General features: G+C 42.5%; 2 protein-coding genes across 3 annotated transcripts; one reads left to right on the top strand and one right to left on the bottom strand.

The window, feature by feature from the left end:
• Positions 1–1,721: 1,721 nt before the first annotated feature.
• SS18L1 (SS18L1 subunit of BAF chromatin remodeling complex) lies at positions 1,722–13,488 on the bottom strand (the record flags this gene model as incomplete). The annotated part of the gene is made up of 11 exons (XM_080354645.1): positions 1,722–1,748; positions 1,952–2,079; positions 3,200–3,319; positions 3,837–3,929; positions 4,324–4,425; positions 5,323–5,487; positions 6,475–6,672; positions 7,853–7,997; positions 8,780–8,864; positions 10,150–10,226; positions 13,420–13,488. The coding sequence occupies 11 exons, from the start codon at positions 13,486–13,488 to the stop codon at positions 1,722–1,724; spliced, it is 1,209 nt and encodes a 402-aa protein (XP_080210771.1).
• A 570-nt stretch (positions 13,489–14,058) lies between these two features.
• On the top strand, positions 14,059–19,760 carry PSMA7 (proteasome 20S subunit alpha 7). Of its 2 annotated transcripts, none has more exons than XM_080354621.1 (7): positions 14,059–14,241; positions 15,641–15,767; positions 17,185–17,309; positions 18,083–18,205; positions 18,579–18,698; positions 19,227–19,289; positions 19,538–19,760. In XM_080354621.1, the coding sequence occupies exons 1-7, from the start codon at positions 14,146–14,148 to the stop codon at positions 19,628–19,630; spliced, it is 747 nt and encodes a 248-aa protein (XP_080210747.1). In that variant the 5' UTR covers positions 14,059–14,145; the 3' UTR covers positions 19,631–19,760. The 2 variants fall into 2 exon arrangements, with proteins under 2 accessions (XP_080210747.1, XP_080210748.1); XM_080354622.1 differs by lacking the exon at positions 14,059–14,241 and adding an exon at positions 14,409–15,194.
• Positions 19,761–20,306: the final 546 nt, after the last annotated feature.

Here is a 20,306-nt window from a genome sequence, read left to right as displayed (position 1 = left end):
GAAAACACCAGCAGGATAGATGAGAGAAATGAGGATTGACTGAAAAAAGTCTTCTATTATCAGTAATTAAAATCAGTAATGTAGCAAGGGCAGTGCTTGGACAACATTTAACAGTCAACTCTTGAGCAGTCCAGTTAATGACTCTCCTCTACAGGAAAAAAAAGTAACAAATTGAGAGATCTGTTATTTTCCTTCCCTGCGGTGTTGCTTTTTCAAAATATGAAGTACTAGAACTCAAAATCCCATAAATACACCAGCTCAGGCAAATAAAAGGAGAAAATCCTACAGAGGGTGTATTTCTATTGTAAATTTGAAATTAATCCCATATTAAAAAATGCTCATGGATTATCGTCAGCCCAGCCTTTTGCCTCAGAGAAATCTGGACATGGTGTTTTGTTCAGCACTTTATATAAGCACTTTATAAGTGCTTTTTTAAAACACTTTTAAAGAACATATAAAACTAAATAGAAGTGACTTTAACGTTGTTCATACTGGCTTTCACATACCACTAGTTTTTATTTCTAAATTCTCTCTCTCTAGGTATTCTCTCACTGGTTGACCCCATTAAGAGTTCCCCTCTCTATATGCATGATATTGGTTCACAATTAAAGCTGAATTTACTTGCTTATCTCCAGTAAAGATGGATTTTTTTTTTATTTTACTTCTGAACTATTTCTGTCAAGCTACAAGAGAAAAATAAAAGTGATGATGAGCTACACGAACAATCAACCAAAAATTTGACAATATTTATGGTTATAGCGCTTGCTGGAAAATCTGAGCAAGGGCAATGGAAGAACGGGAAATAAAGAAGGGATGCCAGCCACCTGCTTCTGAAACGTGGCATGAAAATGTATATGCGAGTTATAAAATTTGGAGTAGCATATTTAAGCCTGGAGTTTTGGCAGATGTTCTTCTCAGCTAAGCACAATTTGAAGCAATATTGTCGCCTAGTAGGCTGACACTGCAGAGCTCAGAGCTCCCTTCTGTATTTCTTTCCATGACAGAAATACCTTGATTTATACGGATCTATAAAAAGTGCCTCTACTGATTAACACTTCCTTGAATACAGGTGTTGAACCTCTTTCCGTAACTTGTAAAACAGAAATGTGGACTTAGGCAGATTACTGAATGATTAGACTTGGGTAGGTAGGTATTACAGAAGTTGCAGTTAATTTTCTTTTTATCATCTAGCATAGAACTGTCTTCACATAAGGAATGCGTCCATCCCTTTGTTCTTAAGAAATAAAGTTCAGAGCCATGGATTTCGGAGGCTGGCAGGTAATCCTCCATGTATTCAGTTAAAAAAGATCAATAACCTACCGCAGGATCCCTCCCTGGACTGAATGGCTTTGTATCGAGCCAGACTGCAGAATAACCTGGCTCTTTTCCAGAGCGGGGCACAACTGTGATCAAATGATCCTAAAGCTATTTAGAAACATCAAGAATGGGGTTGTGGGAGGGAATTAAATGAAAAAAAAAACTTCTGCATTGTATCAACATACAATACTATACACAGCACCAAATATCAAACCATTAAAGCATTGTCTTGTTACCAGTAGTGCACTGCTTCATATCCAGCATGAAATGAACACTGTTCACATACAGACGCTGCTTTGTGCTAAGGGGTAACCAACATATTACAATTAATCAAAACTGCCTGTACATCCAGTTCAAAAGATGGATATACGATTGAAATTAATCCGATACAGGATCGTATTCTTTTATTGCTGGTAATTTCCATATTGTCCCTATAAAAAAGAGAAATAAAAGCGTTGGAGAAGAATATACCAGAGGTTTACAAACAGTGAGTTAGACAATTGCTTTTGGTCTATGAATTTTGAAAAACCCACTGAAGTATCACCAATATGCCTGCATCAAATGATCAGATAGCTTTCTCTGCAAAGCTAACAGCTCAATCTGCTTTTTCCTAGTAGAGATTTAGACGATTTACCTGCTCATAGCCGTAAGGCCTCTGTTGCTGAGCGGATGGGCCTGTCTGAGAAGCTCTGTAACTTCCATATTGCTGCCCCTGTCCCTGTTGGTAGCTCGAATACTGTGAGGAGGCTCCTTGCGCAGGACCTGAGAAGACACCAGAATCTATTACTACAGCTCCATTTGCTAGGGAGAGTTCTGATGGTTAATACAGTGTAAAGCACGATGGTAACAAAGTACACCCTGCAAGTGTGAACTCTAAGTGAATTTGCCCAGACCTCCCCTCTAGCTTCACGCTACAAAGAGTTAATACTAATAATGTTCTAGTTGAAGCGGTGTAAACTTCAGTCCAAGTTTCAAACTTTGCTCAGAAAATATGATATACTTTTAAGTTACTTGCCTCTCTGAAATTTCTATTGGCACAGCTCAGTTATTACCTATCTGCAGCTACCTGGCCTTTACTTTAGTAACAATTGCACATTTAACTTCCTATTTATCCACCCTAAGGCCTGCTGACCAGGCAGAACCTAAGAAATCTCTTGCAAAAACATGGAAATCAGACACACAACTGCACAGGGATATTGATTTCCTTTTATTTGAGACTGTATATTCTGTATATAGATGGCTATGTGCACTTTTTTTGCTGGATTTTTATGAAGAATAACCTTTAAAAAGAGGAGGCCAGATTTTAACATCATAAACTGAACTGGGGTTTAATTTAACAGAATATGTCTGGTTTTAGTAGTCTGAACTATCTACTAGCACCACAGTCAGGTGTCAATCAATTTAATGAGATTTTACATTTCTAAAATGGCTTTGCTGTTTATATCAACATCAATTTATTAAGTTGGGTCAACATGACCAGTTCAAAGTACCATCCCATTTGGGATCCGCACCAGCAATCCCTTGCCTTGAAGCTGGTCTTTATTCCAATCTCTCCAGACCCTGTTTTCATACTAAATAACCTGAAATGTTCTAATTCTCCCAAAGACTGAGGATATATACAAGCTACCTCAAAGGCAAAGTGAACTTTCTATCTTGCAGAGAGAGAGATTCAGGATGCTAACATGACAGTATGGAATGCAGTGCTGTACTAATGTATGTTACTGCCCACAATCCCTTTTCACGCTATGCTCTTCAGCTAGTTTTGGTACATAGATGTCCAAGGTTAATCGAGGAAATTGTCTACAGCACATTTTAGCTTAGGAACGGAGGCATCAGGATGAAGAATTGCAAACGCTTGACTGGTCTGTGATGGTTTTCTTACCATATCCTTGCTGTTGTCCTGGGTAACTCTGTTGATTTGGGTATTGCTGCTGGGAATATGTTTGCTGTTGTGCAGCTCCCTGTTGGTATCCTGCCTGCTGCTGGCTGTACTGAGAATTTCCTAACCAGGGAAGAATTGAAACAATTTGGTTATAGATGAGGCAGGTACTTCACTGTACATGTGAATCATAAGGAAAACAACGACATAAAGAGCCTTGGTCTGGAACTCATAGACAAGTGCTCTGTTCAATAACAGATGATTGCATTTTGCCAATCGGGATGTTTGTGTCTTCAGTGATTTTTAGGGTTTTTTTGAACAGGAGAGAGCTGTTTATTTATACACATCACTAAACAAACAAACAAGGAACCTGTTCCCCAAAGGAATTTTTAATCCCACAAGTGTTTCTGAAGAAAAAGAGTCACAAAGATATCACTGACATGATGCTGTGGATCCTGTCTGATAGAGTCTCCATATAAAACAGCTAAACTCTGCTTCCTGGACGCTCCTTAAGTAATAGGTAAGTAGCACTTACTGATGCAGAGATTTCAAGTCATATTTTACATTTTCATAAGCATTTCACTAGTGTTTTAGGGGATTAGAGCTCTGTTTTACAAAGATTGCCAATGTATTTTCCTACCTCCTTCATAATAGTGCTGTGTAGAGTCGTCAAACGACCTGTCATAGCTCTGCTCAGTGTAGGATGACTGCTGATAGGCATAATCACCATGTCCTGCAAGGAATCGCAAAGATTTATCAGATACGTTGTTGATATAACTACAGATGTATTGTTGAATGATGTATTATGAAGCTGCTTTTGTACAAAGATGAGGCAAAAATGAAATACAGACCACTTAGAAGGTCAAATACACGGCAAGGGGAGTCACACCTATGGATAAATCTCTTGTATTTACTAATCCAAACTTGGCTTTGTGCTCTTTTTGAAGCAGTTTGGATTGCGGGATGCAATGATGTGAATGTTTGTGTACTGGGCTCCCACGTCCCGGGATTAGAATTTTCTAGCATTTCAACTGGAAATGAACCATAATGGCTTTGCCATGTCCTTGGACGTGGCGGTCATGCGGGTCTACAGCAGCATTCCAGTGACGACAGCTCGGAGGATTTACCATCGGGATAATATTGCTGATTCATGGGCTCCGACGAGCCCTGGCCGTGACTGTACTGTTCACTGTAATACTCCTCCTGCCCCATGTACTGCTGCGAGGAACCTGCAGGCAACGACAGGAGAGAGCAAACTGAGCCTGTAGACTCCTAAGGGATGGCTTTTTCTTACATATATATATATATGTATATTTTAGAAAATGATGTTTACATCTGGATAAGTAAACAAACTGTGTACATTGAGAGAAGTTTCAAAGATGTTTTGCTCACTAGAAAAAGGAAATAAATTTCTATTCTCAGGAAAAACTGATTGAAACCGAAATGACGCAAGTCAGTAACATGTCCTAAAACCACTCACTTCTGTGGCAATACTGAAACTAATGGCTACATTTCATCTACTGCTCCGAGTTGTTAGAAAGCTCAGGAACGTATTTCCTGCTCTAAAACACAGTCAGAATTCAATATATTTTATTTAATATATTAATCTGTTTCTTAGCAAAATCCAGTTTGTGTTAAAATCAGTCTAGCAGCTTTATTACCTCTTAAGAACTTTTTCCAGAGAGGTCTTAGAGCATGGTAGCTATCCTCTGGTGTTTTCCTTTCCTTGGCCTAATTTTTCATACTAATTGCTGGAAAAATATATCTTCTCTGCAGAAATGTGTTCCTTGGTAACTGTACCATGTTATGGCGGATCCAATACCATTTGAAAGAACTGAAAAGATTCCCAGAGGCTTGAGTGAGCTGTATATCAAATTGTTCATCTTTTCTTTAGAGATATCTGATTGTTCTTAGATAGACTTGTTTTTCTAAACACCTGAAATAATTAAATAGATAAATCTGATTGTCGTGGTCCTTCCACCATCGAAGATTTCCTCTGTTCCCGGATGGGATTCCCTGTTCATTACGGTGACTTTGAAATTCTGTCAACTTGCTTACCCCCACAGGACGGACCGAATATCATCAATGCAATGATAACTCTATCAGTAAGCAGCCCAAGCCGTTACCTTGCTGTGAAGCTCTGTAGGGGCCCATGGGCCGCTGGCCCATCATGCTGTTGCCCTGGTTGCTCTGGCTCATCATGGCGATGGAGGACTGGCCCTGGTAGTGCTGGCTCCCCCCCTGCGCCGAGTTGTAATGTGACGTTGCTGCTTGCTGGTGCATCATGGACACTATGGTGTACAGGGAAAAGTCTGGTTTCTAAAAGGCTGTGACAGTTCTCACCCTAGTTTCTTTGGAAGCAAGTTAGAACCTTCGACTAACATGTATCCTGATAATTCTGTGAGTTTTCCACAGGGGGGATATATTCCTACTACACATATTTAACTCTGCTGCACTGTAATCCAGAAAGGATGTTATTACACAGTCAGCTCTTTCCATTTGCATCAGTCAGACATGTAAAAATACATCTAGCCTTGATTATTTGTGGTTTATTTAAAAGAACGTAATCATTATTACAGTAGAATTAAAGAAATAAGAACTGATGCTTGTTCCTTTCCACCTCCTGACTAATTCATTGCTGCATTTCTTTTCTAATCAACTCTTCTACTTCCACCTGATTCTATACCTGATGATTACACAGTTTAAATAAATTCACATTCTAAGATTTATTCAATCCCTAAATTTCATATTGTCAGAAAGAACTCTTATGCATTGGACATCTCATTCAATACTCAGCAGCAAACATTTTTATAAATTAAGAGATTAATTCTGAGTTGTCTCCTAGTCTCTCTATGCCCTGCAAGCAGTGCGAAGTATCAATAACATAACAAAACTGGGGTAGCAATGTACAAACAGTAAATGGGTAGTACTCTTTGGCAGGTTCTTTCAGCTCGGATAAAGGTGCTTCTCAGATCCTGCCCATAACTGTGGGATTTGCTGCCCAGGGCTATCAGAGCTGTTGCGTTTTCAGTTAAGAGTCTTTTCCTCAGCTCACTGCAAACCACAGCAAGTCGGTGTAAGTTAAAGCCAGTCTGAAACTGTTCTGACTTGCACCGCTGCCCCACACCTTGAAATTCAGAGATGTCTTAAAGCTGTGTTTTCCTCTCGGATGTTTATCGCTGTCTACAGCAAATATTTACAGAACAAATTAATGTGTGGTGAGCTTCCGAGGTCACTGAAAAGTCAAGTTGGCCCAGAAGGAGGAAGAGGGAGTTTACCTGGGTTAGACTGCATGTTGATATTTGTTCGAGAGACGTAATTGCCTATTGACCCCTGGCCTTGCATTGGCACGTTCTGAGACGCAGGCACCGTGTGGCTGTAGCCGGGCCCAGTCCCGTGGCTGCTGACACTCATGCTCAGGGAGGTTGTGGGCATTGTGCTCTGGCCTGACTGCTGCATAGACACGTGATTAGGACCTGGAAAAATTAAAGAGAGCAACAAGAAAATCTGGCCTATTATTTGCAACGTGCAGTGAGCATTAAAGCCATGGCTGCTTCTGTTCCGCGGGTGACTCGAGTCCCCAGGACTGCCAGCCTGGTTCTTTCCACCAGCACTGAATTACACTAAAAAACTCGGGTGGGGCGGGGGGCACAAACAAATAAAACCAGCAACAGTGACACTGAAAATGTAGATTCTTAGCAACACAAAACAATGTTTTGACTGACTTGTTATAAGACTTATACTAGGTAATAAATCTTTCCAAAAGAAGGCCTAGATAAATTTAATAAGTTCACTTTACAAGCTGTAACTGTTTAAAGTAGGTACCTCATCCATTAGTTTAAAAGGTACTATCAGCTTGACCACAAATAGATATTTAAAAATGTCAGAAGTAATGTCATGACTCGAGTCCCCCTGCCAGAGTCTGTGATTTTACAATCAGATATTTCTATTTGGAGAAGCTGTTTTATCTTTCTGTCACTCTGGGAAAGACCCACAGAAGCAAGACCTGACTAAATAACTATGAACTACAAAATAAATCAACAGATCGTTCATACTATAAAATACAGAGAGTTTAAAAAAAATTGTCTTTCAATTAGTTTCTTTTTAGTTGCACAAACAAAAGAAACAAATAGACTGTCTTATTCATATGAATGCCTGTGCAAACTCTTTGGCTACATAGAACAATCCCTGCAAGCTTCTGTAGAGGACAAAGACTGAGGCAACACCAGCTTATTTTTAAGAAGACGTATTCTGGAAGGTGTTTGCAATCTAAAGGTTTGGTTGTGCGGTTAGTCATGCAAGCAATTCCACTTTGCCCTGGCCAACCCCACTACCTTCAAGAGAAAAATAACACAATATATAATTTTTCTTACTAAAAACTTGGATGCATCTTTACTTGATGATTTTTATTACACATTTCTAAAAAAGAAGGGTTTTATTTCCCCTATAGAAACACTAAGCAGCCCGGAGCCCTCGCAGAAGCCAACATCATTACTGACTGTAGCCATTTTGTGATGATTTCCGCATGTGCCTGAAATCCCCATATGCCTGAAAGGTGAGTTAGAAAAGGTCTTTTACAGCTCGGTAAGTATATTCTGCATTAATGATTTTGTTGCCGAGCAACAGCGAAGCAGCACAAAGGGGCCGGCAGCTCACCATTGCTGATCTGGCTCTGCATGAGGGAGGACGGAGGAAGACCCGTCCCGATGGCATCGCTGAGATTGCTCTGGGAATGGAGAGACTGGTTGGACGCGCTTTGAGTCATTCCTCCCGGGCCCAAGTTCATGTTTTGTGTCGGTGGCTGCAAACAAACAAGGAGGAGAAGCGAAATTTTGGTTAGGTTTTAATTAGAAAAATAATAACCCCCAAATTAGTCTGACTATGAGTAAAAACTGCCTCAACTAAGTATGTGCTTTCTGCACGTTTTGGGCTTGCTTGCACAAACCTTTAATTCGACTGTGTGTGAATGACGTTCAGCACGATACAGAAAAGCTGGCAGGCAGCACCGTGAAGATCTGTGCCCATTCTTTATTACTCGTATGAATTTCATTTTGCGTGGGTTAGAACATAACTGCTGGGGGAGGTTGCATTAGCAAAGACAATACAGAAGTGTGTTGACAAATTGACCTTTGACAGGCATAAAGCTACGCTGTGTTTTGTGTTATGTGTGATGCCTCCGAAATCCACCCATTCAGCAAGAATAACACAAACCAATGCCAAAACGCCGCATTAGATTTTTGATATACAACAGTGGAATGTTTTTCCTGAGTAAAGAATACAGGAAGAATAGGTGAAGAATAATGAATCTGGAACAAATGGAGCCTGTTCAGATCTGTGCCCCTGGACCACTTGTAGTATATAGACCTTGAGGTACAGACACACAGATTAACACAAATATCTCAAAAGATACGTTTTAAACACAGTAAAAGTAGCTTTTGGTTTGTTTAGTGGTCTACTGGACCACTTCAAGACTTCAGCTGGAAAAATACTAAAAAATGTTTTATTGACAGTGATCAGGAACAGAATTAAACAACATTTCCCTCCGGCATAGTAAAAATACCTGATGGTAGCACTGGTACTTACAGCAGGAAGCAAGGACTGCATATTCTGGTTAGAATCTGCTATTGTTGCCAGATAAACTAGGTTTCTGTGCAAGATTTGTTGGTATCTACAGAATAAGGAGTAAAGCTTATTTAGAAAGGGTTAACAAGACAGAAAATTCCAAAACTTTATATCTTTTTTTTGCTATTTAGAAATGATTAGTTAAATTAAATTGGCCCACTTTTCATCTGTCATAATAAATAGTAATGACCTATATCTGTGCTGTCGTACTTTTCATCAAGGATTAGTGAGTTCAACACTCCTTTTACCAATGGGTAAACCTGGGGGAAGGGAGAGGTAAAATACACTGTCCTCTGAAAGCACTTGGAGCCACTGTGAAGCTGAGACCTCTGGTTTTGGGTATTGACACCCGCTCAGCTGCTCTAACAATTACCCACTTTTTCTTCCTCTGTTTAACGAGGATCCTAGTAGTAACGAAATTCCAGAACTCCCAAACCCCAAACCTGTTTGCCCTGCCAGCAAGCTGAGAGCAACAAGGTTTTTTACAAGAGTGCTCCACCTGGGGTGTTGATCCAAGCAAACCCCATCAGAACCAACAGCTCTCAGTGAACTGGGAAAGCTCCTCATGAAGAACAGGAGGTGAAAAACTAACAAAAGAAAACCAACAGCTGTGCCACCGAGCAAAGTGAAGAGTCACACTTTGGGAAACAGGGCAAAAATAAGGGGAAAATAATAATTTATTCTTTAGCCTGAGTTTTCTTCTGATATGGGGGAGAAAGGTCGCGAAGTGGGAAAAGTAGCATAAAAATGAAGCCAGAATGGTGACATGACTTCTTTAGCAAAGGTATCATTTTTAGACAATTTTTTTGGATGTACAGCTTTCTGGGCTTGATCCCATAACTTTACCTTTCATGGGGCAGACCAGCTATTCTTCTTGACTGAGATTTAACTCCTAAAGTTTATAGAAGTATTTTGCTTTCAAGATTAGGAGTAGTAAGCAGTGACACAAGCTGGTATGTCCACATGCACACCATTTTAGCCATAGATAACCACAGGGCTGATCCTTAACATTTAACTACCTCCTGATGAAAATGTGTTATTTATTTTGTACCCGATTCCGCTTGTATTTAATGAATCTGCATAGAGCAAGTGGTCCAAGAACCATAACTGTTTATAATTATTTTAATAAATTACCTGTTAAAATATTGTAAATATTAAATGCTTCAGAAAAAAAACCAACTCTGTTCCAAGAAGCATATACATTTCTCAATACAACTGAATCTAAAAAAACAGTCCAAGTGTTTTCTCAGTGATGAGTGAACAGAACTGTTCATAATACTGTTCTTAAGTGCACCAAAAATTTCTGACATCCCAAACCTCATAATACTCACTGAGTACATTCTGCAGTTTTCCCCTTGCTCTGATAATCCATAATACATTGTATTAGGTGGTGATTTTCATCTAGCATCTGCATAAAAGAAATATGATCAAAACACGTTACTATGAGAATCCTATCAAAGTCCTGTGTTCTTGTGATACTCCACACTCACCCTTGCCTTGGGATATTACAAAATGGCAAATAGACTTCTGTGCTGAAGAAGGAACACACTTTCACTAAGGAATACCTCTGCCTCATTCTAAAATATCATCCAGCCCTTTCCAAAACTTCAGACATTACAAACACACCTACTTTCAAATAGGAAATATACTTTCAAGCAATTTAAACCTACTGGTTTTCCTGCATAGGACTCATGTGTGCAGACTTGATGTACTGAACTTGATGAAGTAGAAAATTTGCATTACTGGATCTACTGGAAGCACATTTAAGAGAATTATGTCCCAATATGTTCTTTGGGGTAGTTCAGTTCTAACACAGGAAGGGCTTAAAATGAAAACAGAGTCATTATATGTCAAGTAATTTATGTGTCTCAGTGGCTGCTTGCTTAGCTTCATTCAGTACATTTTAGTGACTGACTTGTGCCAAGAAAATCAGGGCTGATGGACAACTGAGCCACTGACCTTTATTTAATTAACTGATACTACAACGAAAAGCTTAAAATATCCTTTGATTTGTTTTAAAATTTCAAATACAATAGTTTGTCTCTTTCCCTCAGCTTTCTTGTGAATACAGGTGAACGAGTGGAAAAATAACAACAATATTTACAAATTTAGATTTGCATCAAGCAAAAACTTACTACATAATACAGCTTGTAGGTACCACTACTATTAAGAGCTTAAAAGACTGGGCCTTTGAACCATTGTGTCATTATGATAGAAGAACTCTTGAGGAAAAAAATAACATTTTTTAATGAGTTAAATGTGAATTAATCTGTGTAGGTCTGTGTTCTGCTCAGAACAAATTCTTGACCCATTCGGATGCAAAGGGCTCGGTGGCCATGGAATTCACTCCCTCAGGGAGCTCAGCTCATCCGGCTTCTTGCTCATCATTTCCAAGCTGGTCTTAACTTTCCTGCACGCCCGCCTGGGCTCTCATGGCAACCTGGGGTCATTTTAAGGGAAAATACTCCTGCCTGCGGTACAGTGCAGCTCTTTATTTTGTGCTCTGTCCTCATCGTACAGAATTTTCACTTGTATCAGTGGAAATTCTGTATATAGTATTAGCAAAGAATATCAACCCATCCTTTTCAGTTTCCACAGCAGGTATCACTGACAGTATTTTCACTTTCAGTTAAGATGTGTATTCAACAGCAAGAGGCCAAGCAATATGACAGATACCTTCATCGGAAAAGGGCTATGCTTCAAGATTTAGCTGGAAAACATTTTGCTTACTGAAAAAGGCGTCAGGAACAGGTCTTTTCCTAACTTACTGGGAAAAAAGAACCAATTTCTGATCTCCACTGCACAGAAAAACTGAAGTTTACTGCCCCACAAATGCTATTGGGTGAACAATTTTAAAGCACCGCAAAGCTCTAACTTCCTATGGGAAATCCATTTCAGGAACAGTTGGTACTGGGATAGTAACAGCTTTGAAAGACTATCAAAATTGAATTAATAAATAAGCTGCTTATATATTATGAATGGAACTAAGAGTAATCTTGTTTTTCTGTCACAGCGGTATATGTTGGAGAAAGCTCACTGTAATGAGGATTTTTGAGTTCCCAGCACCTGCTCCTTCACTCATGGCCCCGTTTCTGTCCCTGATGATGAAACATCCCATTAACGGTACCCGCGAGTCTCTTCCTCAGCACCACCACTCGTCCAACAGAAAATCTCAGCTAACAGTCCAGCGCTGACAAACAGTCCTCAGGTGACACACCAGCAAATGTACATGGGATGGGAAATGTTTGTACACATTGTTTGTAAAGAAATAACATTTTGAAGCTTCCACAGAGTTTATGAATACGCAAAAAGGGGTTGAAAATCCAACCAAAGATACATTGGCTGCCCTTTGCCTGTGGATACTCCCATGGTTTTAAGTACAAACTATCTGAACTGTGGAATTCTGTCCTAACCCCAGCCAATCTGGAGGTTAAAGAAAATCTTATCCACTGAGTCTGAAATATTTTAGTATTTAAAATTACTGGGTTCACAATACCACACATGCTGCAAGAGCTACATTAAATGGGATTCGTTTCCCCGTAAGTCTCCTGAGATCCAAGTGACCTCTTTGGTCTCCCTTGTGGCACTTTGTTCTGCCTTAACCTCTGTTCCATCACAGTCTTCCACTGAGGGTTTTTTTTCCCTAGAAGTCACAAATTGGCACCAGATGATGGTTTGGCTGGAAAACCCACTGATGACCAGGTCATTGCTGTACTACCGGTGACATTGCTCCACTGGTCACCATTTCTGAGTGGACCACACACCTCAGTGCCACCGCACCATGATGCACCTCTGCAGCGCGGAGCACGCGACAAATACGGTACAAGTACAAATGAGAATTAGTGGGAAAAGGAAAAACGTGCATGTTCTTTATTGACATTTCCAGCCCCTTCCTTCCAGACCGTTTCCTTCTGCAGGAGGAAGGGGTGTCAGGATGTGTGCACAGTCCTGCTGCCAACCCTGTGAAATAGGAAACAACAACTTCCCAAATAGGACCCCTCTGCTCTGGCGTCCTCAGGAGACCCCTCTGAGAGCTCCTCTCTGGAGAAAACCTTATAAAACCTTTGTTGCTCATCAAGTATCACGAAACATACCACAAACCATAATAATAGTATATGAAAAAGACCAGTGATCGGTGCTCCCTCTGTCTTCTGCGAGGTTAAAATTCTGCACCCAAATACAAAAGAAAAGCTTTGCAAATTCAGTATTTTATTTTAATTAATTTTTGAGGTTAGATTTTTCAGGGGCCAGAAGCTAACATACCATCATAAATTAATAATATATTTGCAAATTTTATTGCAATTTCCCAAGGTATTATTGGCAGCCTTTTTCCCCTTGGCGAGCAGCAGAACGTGCCATCCCAATTTTATTCCCTAAGTCCTTCTCCGGCTCTCCCTTTGCAGTGCTCTGAACACCTTTGCTTTGTTCCACCTCCTCCTCCTCCTCCTTCCCCCACCTCTCTCTCCAGCTGTCCATCTCTGCAGCCCTCGCAAATTCACGAGTTCTCCTCATCGCCCTAGAAATAAACCTCCTGCCTCAACCACAGGAGCGTGGACGGAATAAATGTCTAAAATTGTCTGTAGAAAAGCATGCTTTTTTACCTTCTGGATAGTTTGCTGGGTGACCTCCCCTTTGCCTCTTGGGCGAGCAGAAGCAAAGGCAACCGACATGGTGGGGGCTTTTTTTATGTGTCTATAATATATTGGTTCCAGGCTCTAATAATATTGTTATTATCTGGCTGCTATTGCCGTGCACAGATTCTCCGCAGTGCATGGGGAGGGGAGCCGGCGCAGATGGTACGATCTGCGCCCAGCAATGAGACATGGGCACCGCACCGCCGGCCGGCACGCACCGCCCTCGCCCCGCCGCCCAAACCGCCGGCTCGGGGCGGGAAGGCGGCGGCGGGGATTCGGGAAAGGGGGCGGGAAGCGGCCGCCGCCGCCGCCCCCGCCGCCGCCTCCTCCCCGCCGGCCGCACATGGTGCGTCCCTGCAGCCGGGGCTTCCTGTCGCAGCCGAGCGCCGGCTCCCTGCCGGCGCTGCGCCAACTGCGTAAGGCGGCCGGCGCGTACGCCAAGCGCGCCAGCGCGGGGAAAGCAGGGAGCCGCCGGCCAGCCTACGCTAGATGCGTAACGCGGCGCTCCGTACGCCGAGAGCGCAGGCGGGGCCCCGCCCCTCCGCGGGGTGCAGCGTACGCAGTTGGCGCAGGGGGCGCCGTCGGCGCGGCGGCGGGATGGCGGGCGGCTCCGGAAGCGGGGGGCGGGGGATGAGTGTGCTGTTTTGAGGGAGGCGACTGGTTCCGGCCCGCGGGGACGCACGGGCGGCAGCCATGAGCTACGACCGGGCCATTACCGTCTTCTCCCCGGACGGGCACCTCTTCCAAGTGGAGTACGCGCAGGAGGCGGTGAAGAAGGGCTCCACGGCGGTGAGTGAGGCCGGGGCGGCGGTGGCCGCTGAGGGGAGGCCCGGGCTGGGGCCTGGCCCAGGGGTTCTGTCACCATCGCGGGCTGAGAGCGGCCGCCGGAGCTGCCCCGAGGCCGGGCGGGTGCTGGGCCTGGAACCGCCCGGACCATCACCGTTTTCCTCAGAGGGGATGGCTGTAAGGCTCCCGCTCTGTTTCAGGCCATTCCTGTGGCTTTTTGGGGGGAACGTTGGGGATTTTTGCGCATTGAGCGTGAGGCCCGGGACAAGTGCGGTCCCGGGCTGTCAGGCCCGGCCCAGGCGCTGCCGTTCGACCCCCGGCAAAACCGAACCGGGACCTTCTGGTTCATTCCCTGCGTGTGCTGGGAACGGCAGCGGTTTCTGATTTTCTTCTCCTGCAAGATGCAGATTCCCGGTGGGTTGGGCAGCGTGTCAGTGAAGGCATGTGGGAGCAACTTTCTGGCTCTTAGTTTCCAGATGTCCTAAGCTTTTGATCAATTAAGTTGTTTTTTGTTGTTGTTGTGGTGGTGGTTTTTTGTTTGTTTTTAATTTTTAAAAATATTTTTTTATTTCATCTGAGAGGGAAAAGATGTATTAATATTCATTCTCAAACAACAAAATTCCTGGAAGAGAATGTACTGCCTTTGGGGTGGGAATAAATGTAACAAGAGTTACTTTAGAATATCCTTTTTTTTTTTTCCAAGAAATTAAAAATATTGTAAAAATTGAGCTAACATCTAATATAATATGCTCTGTCTTGTCTCCTGTTGATTGATAGGTTGTGTTTAATGTTTTTGGAAACATCTGTAACACATCTGTAACAGCAGGGCCACCTTGTAAGACAAAATTACTCCCATCACCCTGTGAGACGCAGTGGGAATGAGTGTAAAAGCTCAACTCTTTTTTTCTCCCTGGTGTTGGAAAAGCTGTATTCAGAGTCTGAATTGGGACATCAAGGTGCGGACAGGCTGCTTGTAGGTTTTATTTGGTCTAATCTCTGGTGTTTTGGGTTCTGACTTGAGCGGTAGCACTGGACTAGTTGTAGTTTTATTGCTCATCCTGCCTTTGTGGCTGCAGAAAGACCCGTCTGGAGTGGGCAGAGTTGGGGAAAACACCGCTGATCAGAGGAGCGGGAACATCTCCCTGGGGAGCCACATGGATATTAATTGGTATAAGCTGATTATGAAACTGCACCCTGGAATTGAATGCAATTTTTATTCCATCGGTTCTTTATCCAGGTTGTGGCAATAGGAACTAAAATATTGACTCAAAGTGGAAATAATGTTTACAATGTGAGGGTCTTGTGTTTATTGTCTTTTCCTGCTCGTTTCAGTAAAGTCTGCGAAGACTTAAGTATTTCGAGCCTAGCTTAACATTTTTCTTCTTCTTTTAATATGTTGAAGGTTGGAGTAAGAGGGAAGGATATTGTTGTTCTTGGTGTGGAAAAGAAGTCTGTGGCAAAACTTCAGGATGAAAGAACTGTACGGAAGATCTGTGCTCTGGATGACAACGTCTGCATGGCCTTTGCAGGTATGTGGTCCCTTCAGGGCTTTATCAGTTACCGCAGCACCTTTGGGTACATTAATGGATTCTGAGAACATACAACACATAGCATAAGTGGCTGAGGACTGTGGGAAAGAGTATATTTCCACGGTTGCTTATTCTTTTTAAAATAAGAGTAGCCTGCTGTAAGGGTAAATACATAGAGCGAGACAGTGATCTAATGACAGGAAATATGTGTTAAAGCTGCTAAGGTCCTCTAGGTTTACTGTGAGGATGAAGACTGAGAACTGATGTGTTGTTGGTACAGATCCAGGTATATCCCATTTAAATATATATATTTAAATGTATATGTATGCATTTGGTTTAGATATGTATTAAAAATTAGATAGTTAAAGTTTTATATATTGTATTTACAATACCTATTATTAACACATACCACCAGAGCTGTAAGAGACATTTGTCAATTCTGGGTATCTTTTCCCACATGCATCAAGCCAAAAAAGCTAAATTTTGCAGTCTTGCATAAAACAAAGAAAAATCGCCTCTGTTCTACTTCAGAAGGCTCCTCCTGAATGAACAGCTCTGGATTTGAAGCACAAATATTGCAGTTCCACATTCTTCCTGTTCCAAATGCCTTAATTTCCATTGCTCAAAGCTTAAACATGAGGCATGACAGTTAAAAAAGACAACATAAATGGGGCTAAAATCTATTTCAGAGCTTTCTCTTCAAGTAGTTCAGAATCTTTGTGCTGGTGTCACTAATGCTTTAAGGACAGATCTGATTTAACCTGCACATGCCCTGGGGTTTGTAGCATCAGGAGTGACAGGCTCAGCTCCTTCTGCCGCCTGGTTTCCTCAGCTGAGGGTTGTGATACACATGGGAGTTCACAAGCTTGGAGACAAGTTGTCTGGTAGAAATAAGGGTGTAAATTGAAAATGGCACCATTAGCTAAAAATTAAAATAAGAAATAAATTTATTTTTAATTTTTTTTCAAAGTGTCATACTAATTTTTGTCAACTAACATCACGCTGCTGTAGCCTTATCGATTGGACAAGATCTGCTGTGCAGATAAAGCTGGTTTATAATTGGGGCGACTGCATAGGAAATAAACCCAATGTGCGTGGGAATTGAGATTGATAATTTGCTGCCAGATGTAGTGCTGTCTGTCTGTCAGTAATATTTCTATTACCTGGTTCAGAATTACGTTATCTAACTTAAACATGAAAGCTGTAAACTAAATCCTCTGCTTATTTTAGTACATTGGGTTCTTTCTGTTGCCTCCCAAACCCCATTCTCGCCCAGCAAACCTGAGGAAGCGCGGTCTCTCGTTTGCTTTTTTCATCGCTGTTGTCACTGATCTCGCGAGCCTTTTGGGGCAAGAACAGGTGTTTTATTTGCGTGTATGGTATGAAGCGTGAATCTGAGAACACCCTGTCGTTTCAGGGCTGACGGCTGATGCCAGAATAGTTATAAACAGAGCCCGTGTGGAGTGTCAGAGCCACAGGCTGACTGTGGAGGATCCTGTCACCGTGGAGTACATCACACGCTACATCGCGAGTCTGAAACAGGTATGTTGTACCACACAGAGGTGCTTAAAAATACATCCTGACCAACAGTGCTTCAGATTAAATATGGAAAATGTCTGTCCGGGCTGTGTTCTACTCGGCTGATGGGTAAAAATCAGCACAACAAAACGTTGCGGGTTTTTATTGGAAATAGGGATGGAGCAATAGAAAAGGAGTGTTGGTTACTGCTTGGGCTTTTTCCCAAGATGAAGAAATTAATTAGTGCTGGTGAGGACTGCGTAACTCCGCTGGTGATATCATCAGGAACACGCCGCTAATCTCCTGCTCTCGCTCACTCTCATAACAACGGTGCCGGGTTGTTGTCAAAACCTCACAGCTCCTGTTTGTTTTTCTTCCCACTGAGCCATTGCAGGGAAGGGTAAGAGAGGAGCAAATCCCTGCAGGACTTAATGTTTCTTACATTTGATATTCATGAATTTAAAATGAATTAGCAGTGTAAAAATATGTCCAACTGCATTCTGTGATAAAATTATTCATTTGCCAGGGTATTAAACTGATTTTCAGCAACTAGTGGGGATTAGAAAAAGCCTAATCTACTTATGCACAGCCATGTATTAGTGTAGTGATGATCATAATAGTGTAATTCCTGTAATCATCTGCCAGAGCAGAGCGCCACTTTCGGAAGTTTCACTTTGTCCCTTTACTGTGGTCTCACATTTTGTGTCTTTCTTTCTGGCACATTCCTGGTTTCTCTTAAACTGTTACAAACCGTGAATCTCGCCCAGATGAAACAAATCTCTCTCCTCTCTGCTCAGAGGTACACGCAGAGCAATGGCCGCAGACCTTTTGGTATCTCTGCCCTTATCGTGGGATTTGACTTCGATGGGACCCCCCGGCTGTACCAGACCGACCCCTCTGGCACGTACCACGCTTGGAAGGTGAGTTGATTCTGTCTTTTGTGGAGAAGTAATGAAATATTTGTGAGGGGCTGGTCTAGAAAGGAGATCTAACTGACCAGATGGTGCTGGTTCGCAGCTGCAAAAATCCTTCCTGATCAAATTTACTGAGCAGCAGTCTGCGGTCCAGCTTTCCTTGGGAAATCTTGCCCTGTTTTCCAAAATCCCACCTGTGCTGGGCAGCTGTCTTGTGTGACATGTGGGCAGTAACGTGTTCAGTCTTTTGAAAAATACATGATGATCACTAAACAGTTTTAGATTTTATAATTGCACAACTTGTATTTCTTGCTTATTCTGTAAATGAAGTCTTTTCTAAACTTCCACTCATCATCTTTTTTCCCCTCCATGTTTCCAGGCTAATGCCATTGGCAGAGGAGCCAAATCTGTGCGAGAGTTTCTGGAGAAGAACTACACTGATGAAGCCATTGAAACAGACGATCTCACTATCAAGCTTGTCATCAAGGCTCTTCTGGAGGTGAGTCTGTTTCAAATCCCTCCTGGGGCTTTTCACTGTGTCTGGATTAGCTGCTGAAATGTGTGTGTGTGCTTTCCCGTGACACGCACGAGGATTTTCTATAAAAGGATCTGCGAAAACTGTTTGTTTTGAGCCATACATGTGGGATTAAATTACAGGGTCAGAACAGCGGGTGTATTCTACACCCTGTATTTCAGGTAACAGTTTCTGTCTGGGGAGGAAAACAGACTTCAGCTCTGGGTGTTAAACGCACCAAAGGTGTGCTAAACCGTGTGCGGGATGTTTTGCTCCTTTATTGAAGACCCAGAAAACAGCACAAACGAGGGGTTGTTCCCCAGCGCTGAGCTCACTGCTGCCTGCAGAACAACCCTGATTCTTTGAGTCCCACAGCTACTGCAGTGAGAGCTTAGAGCTCACAAGCAAAATGCTCCTGATCCGTGTCCACTCTCCTTCTAAGAAGACCTAAAAGGGGGTGGTTAGAATTAACTGATGGACACACTCCTAATATTAAATCTGACTCTTGTTAAGGTGGTGCAGTCTGGTGGGAAGAACATCGAGCTGGCGGTTATGAGGCGAGAGCAGCCGCTGAAGGTAAAGTCTTAGTTTTGTCTTTTTTGCCGCCGGTTTCTCTGATACTGTTGTTGTTGATTTTTATGAACTTCCAGCCCTTAATCTCACGTTCTGCCTTGGCAAATACTTTTGTTTATTAGTAGTGGCCAAAGAATGTTGTTGTGTCTGCATAAATACCAGTGAACTCTCCCTGTCAGAACTGGAGGTGCTTAAATAAAAGCCTCTGGGTTGCATTAGTATCCTGAGGGTCGCCTCTGTTTCTGTTGTAGATCCTAAACCCTGAAGAAATTGAGAAATATGTTGCTGAAATTGAAAAAGAAAAGGAAGAAAATGAAAAGAAAAAGCAGAAGAAAACATCATGATGAATGAAATTCAACTGCTTAGCTGCTTCTTTTTAATTCAAGTGGGGGGTTGTTCTGTATAGACACGTAGGCATTCCACTCATACTGTGCCCTCCTGAGACCTACAATAAACCTACTGATTTTTTTATTTTAAAAAGGTCTGTCTGTTCCTTGCATGCAGTTCACTGGGATTATTTGGTTGGATACAAAACAGCAGTTGTGACCTGTTAAAGGACAAAGACTTTTTTCCCCCCGGACACTTCAGTTTGTTTAATGATTCTTGTTTGTGCTGAGTTGTCCGTTTCCCCCCCCTTTTTGTTTAAGTTTGTGCTGTAGAGCCTTGTATTGGCTTTTTGCACTTCAGAGCCACCTCAGTCCCCTCCTGACCTCTTACGCACCAGGCTCAGCACCCACCTGCACTAGTCACAGTTGTCCCTTTATTACAAGTTCCCTATTTCTGTCCACCAAGGGGGTGGAACTGGAACAGCCCCAGAACCTCCCCACACCACAAGGAAGCTGTTTACAGCTCAGTGCTGCCAAGCCAAGTGTGGGCAAAGCATCCCACAGGAATCAAGGCCAGGAGAGCTGCAGCTGCTTCCTCCTGCTCAAACAGGTGTTGGACCACAGCAGGGAGAGAGAGTGAGTGTCTGGAACTGGCATTTCATCTGTCAGCCCTCAGGCTGAAATTGTGATGGCC

Source organism: Nesoenas mayeri (genome assembly GCF_963082525.1).
Source record: "Nesoenas mayeri genome assembly, chromosome: 16".
Lineage (NCBI taxonomy): Eukaryota > Metazoa > Chordata > Aves > Columbiformes > Columbidae > Nesoenas > Nesoenas mayeri.
Note: the sequence above shows the minus strand (reverse complement) of the source record. Positions and strands in the feature narration are given on the sequence as shown.

Bases quoted from the DNA above. Each gene is read 5' to 3' on its own strand.
- PSMA7 (XM_080354621.1), top strand. From the start codon at position 14,146: ATGAGCTACGACCGGGCCATTACCGTCTTCTCCCCGGACGGGCACCTC. The intron at 17,310-18,082 runs GTATGTTGTACC...CTCTCTGCTCAG, and splicing joins ACATCGCGAGTCTGAAACAG to AGGTACACGCAGAGCAATGG. The intron at 18,699-19,226 runs GTGAGTCTGTTT...ACTCTTGTTAAG, and splicing joins TCATCAAGGCTCTTCTGGAG to GTGGTGCAGTCTGGTGGGAA.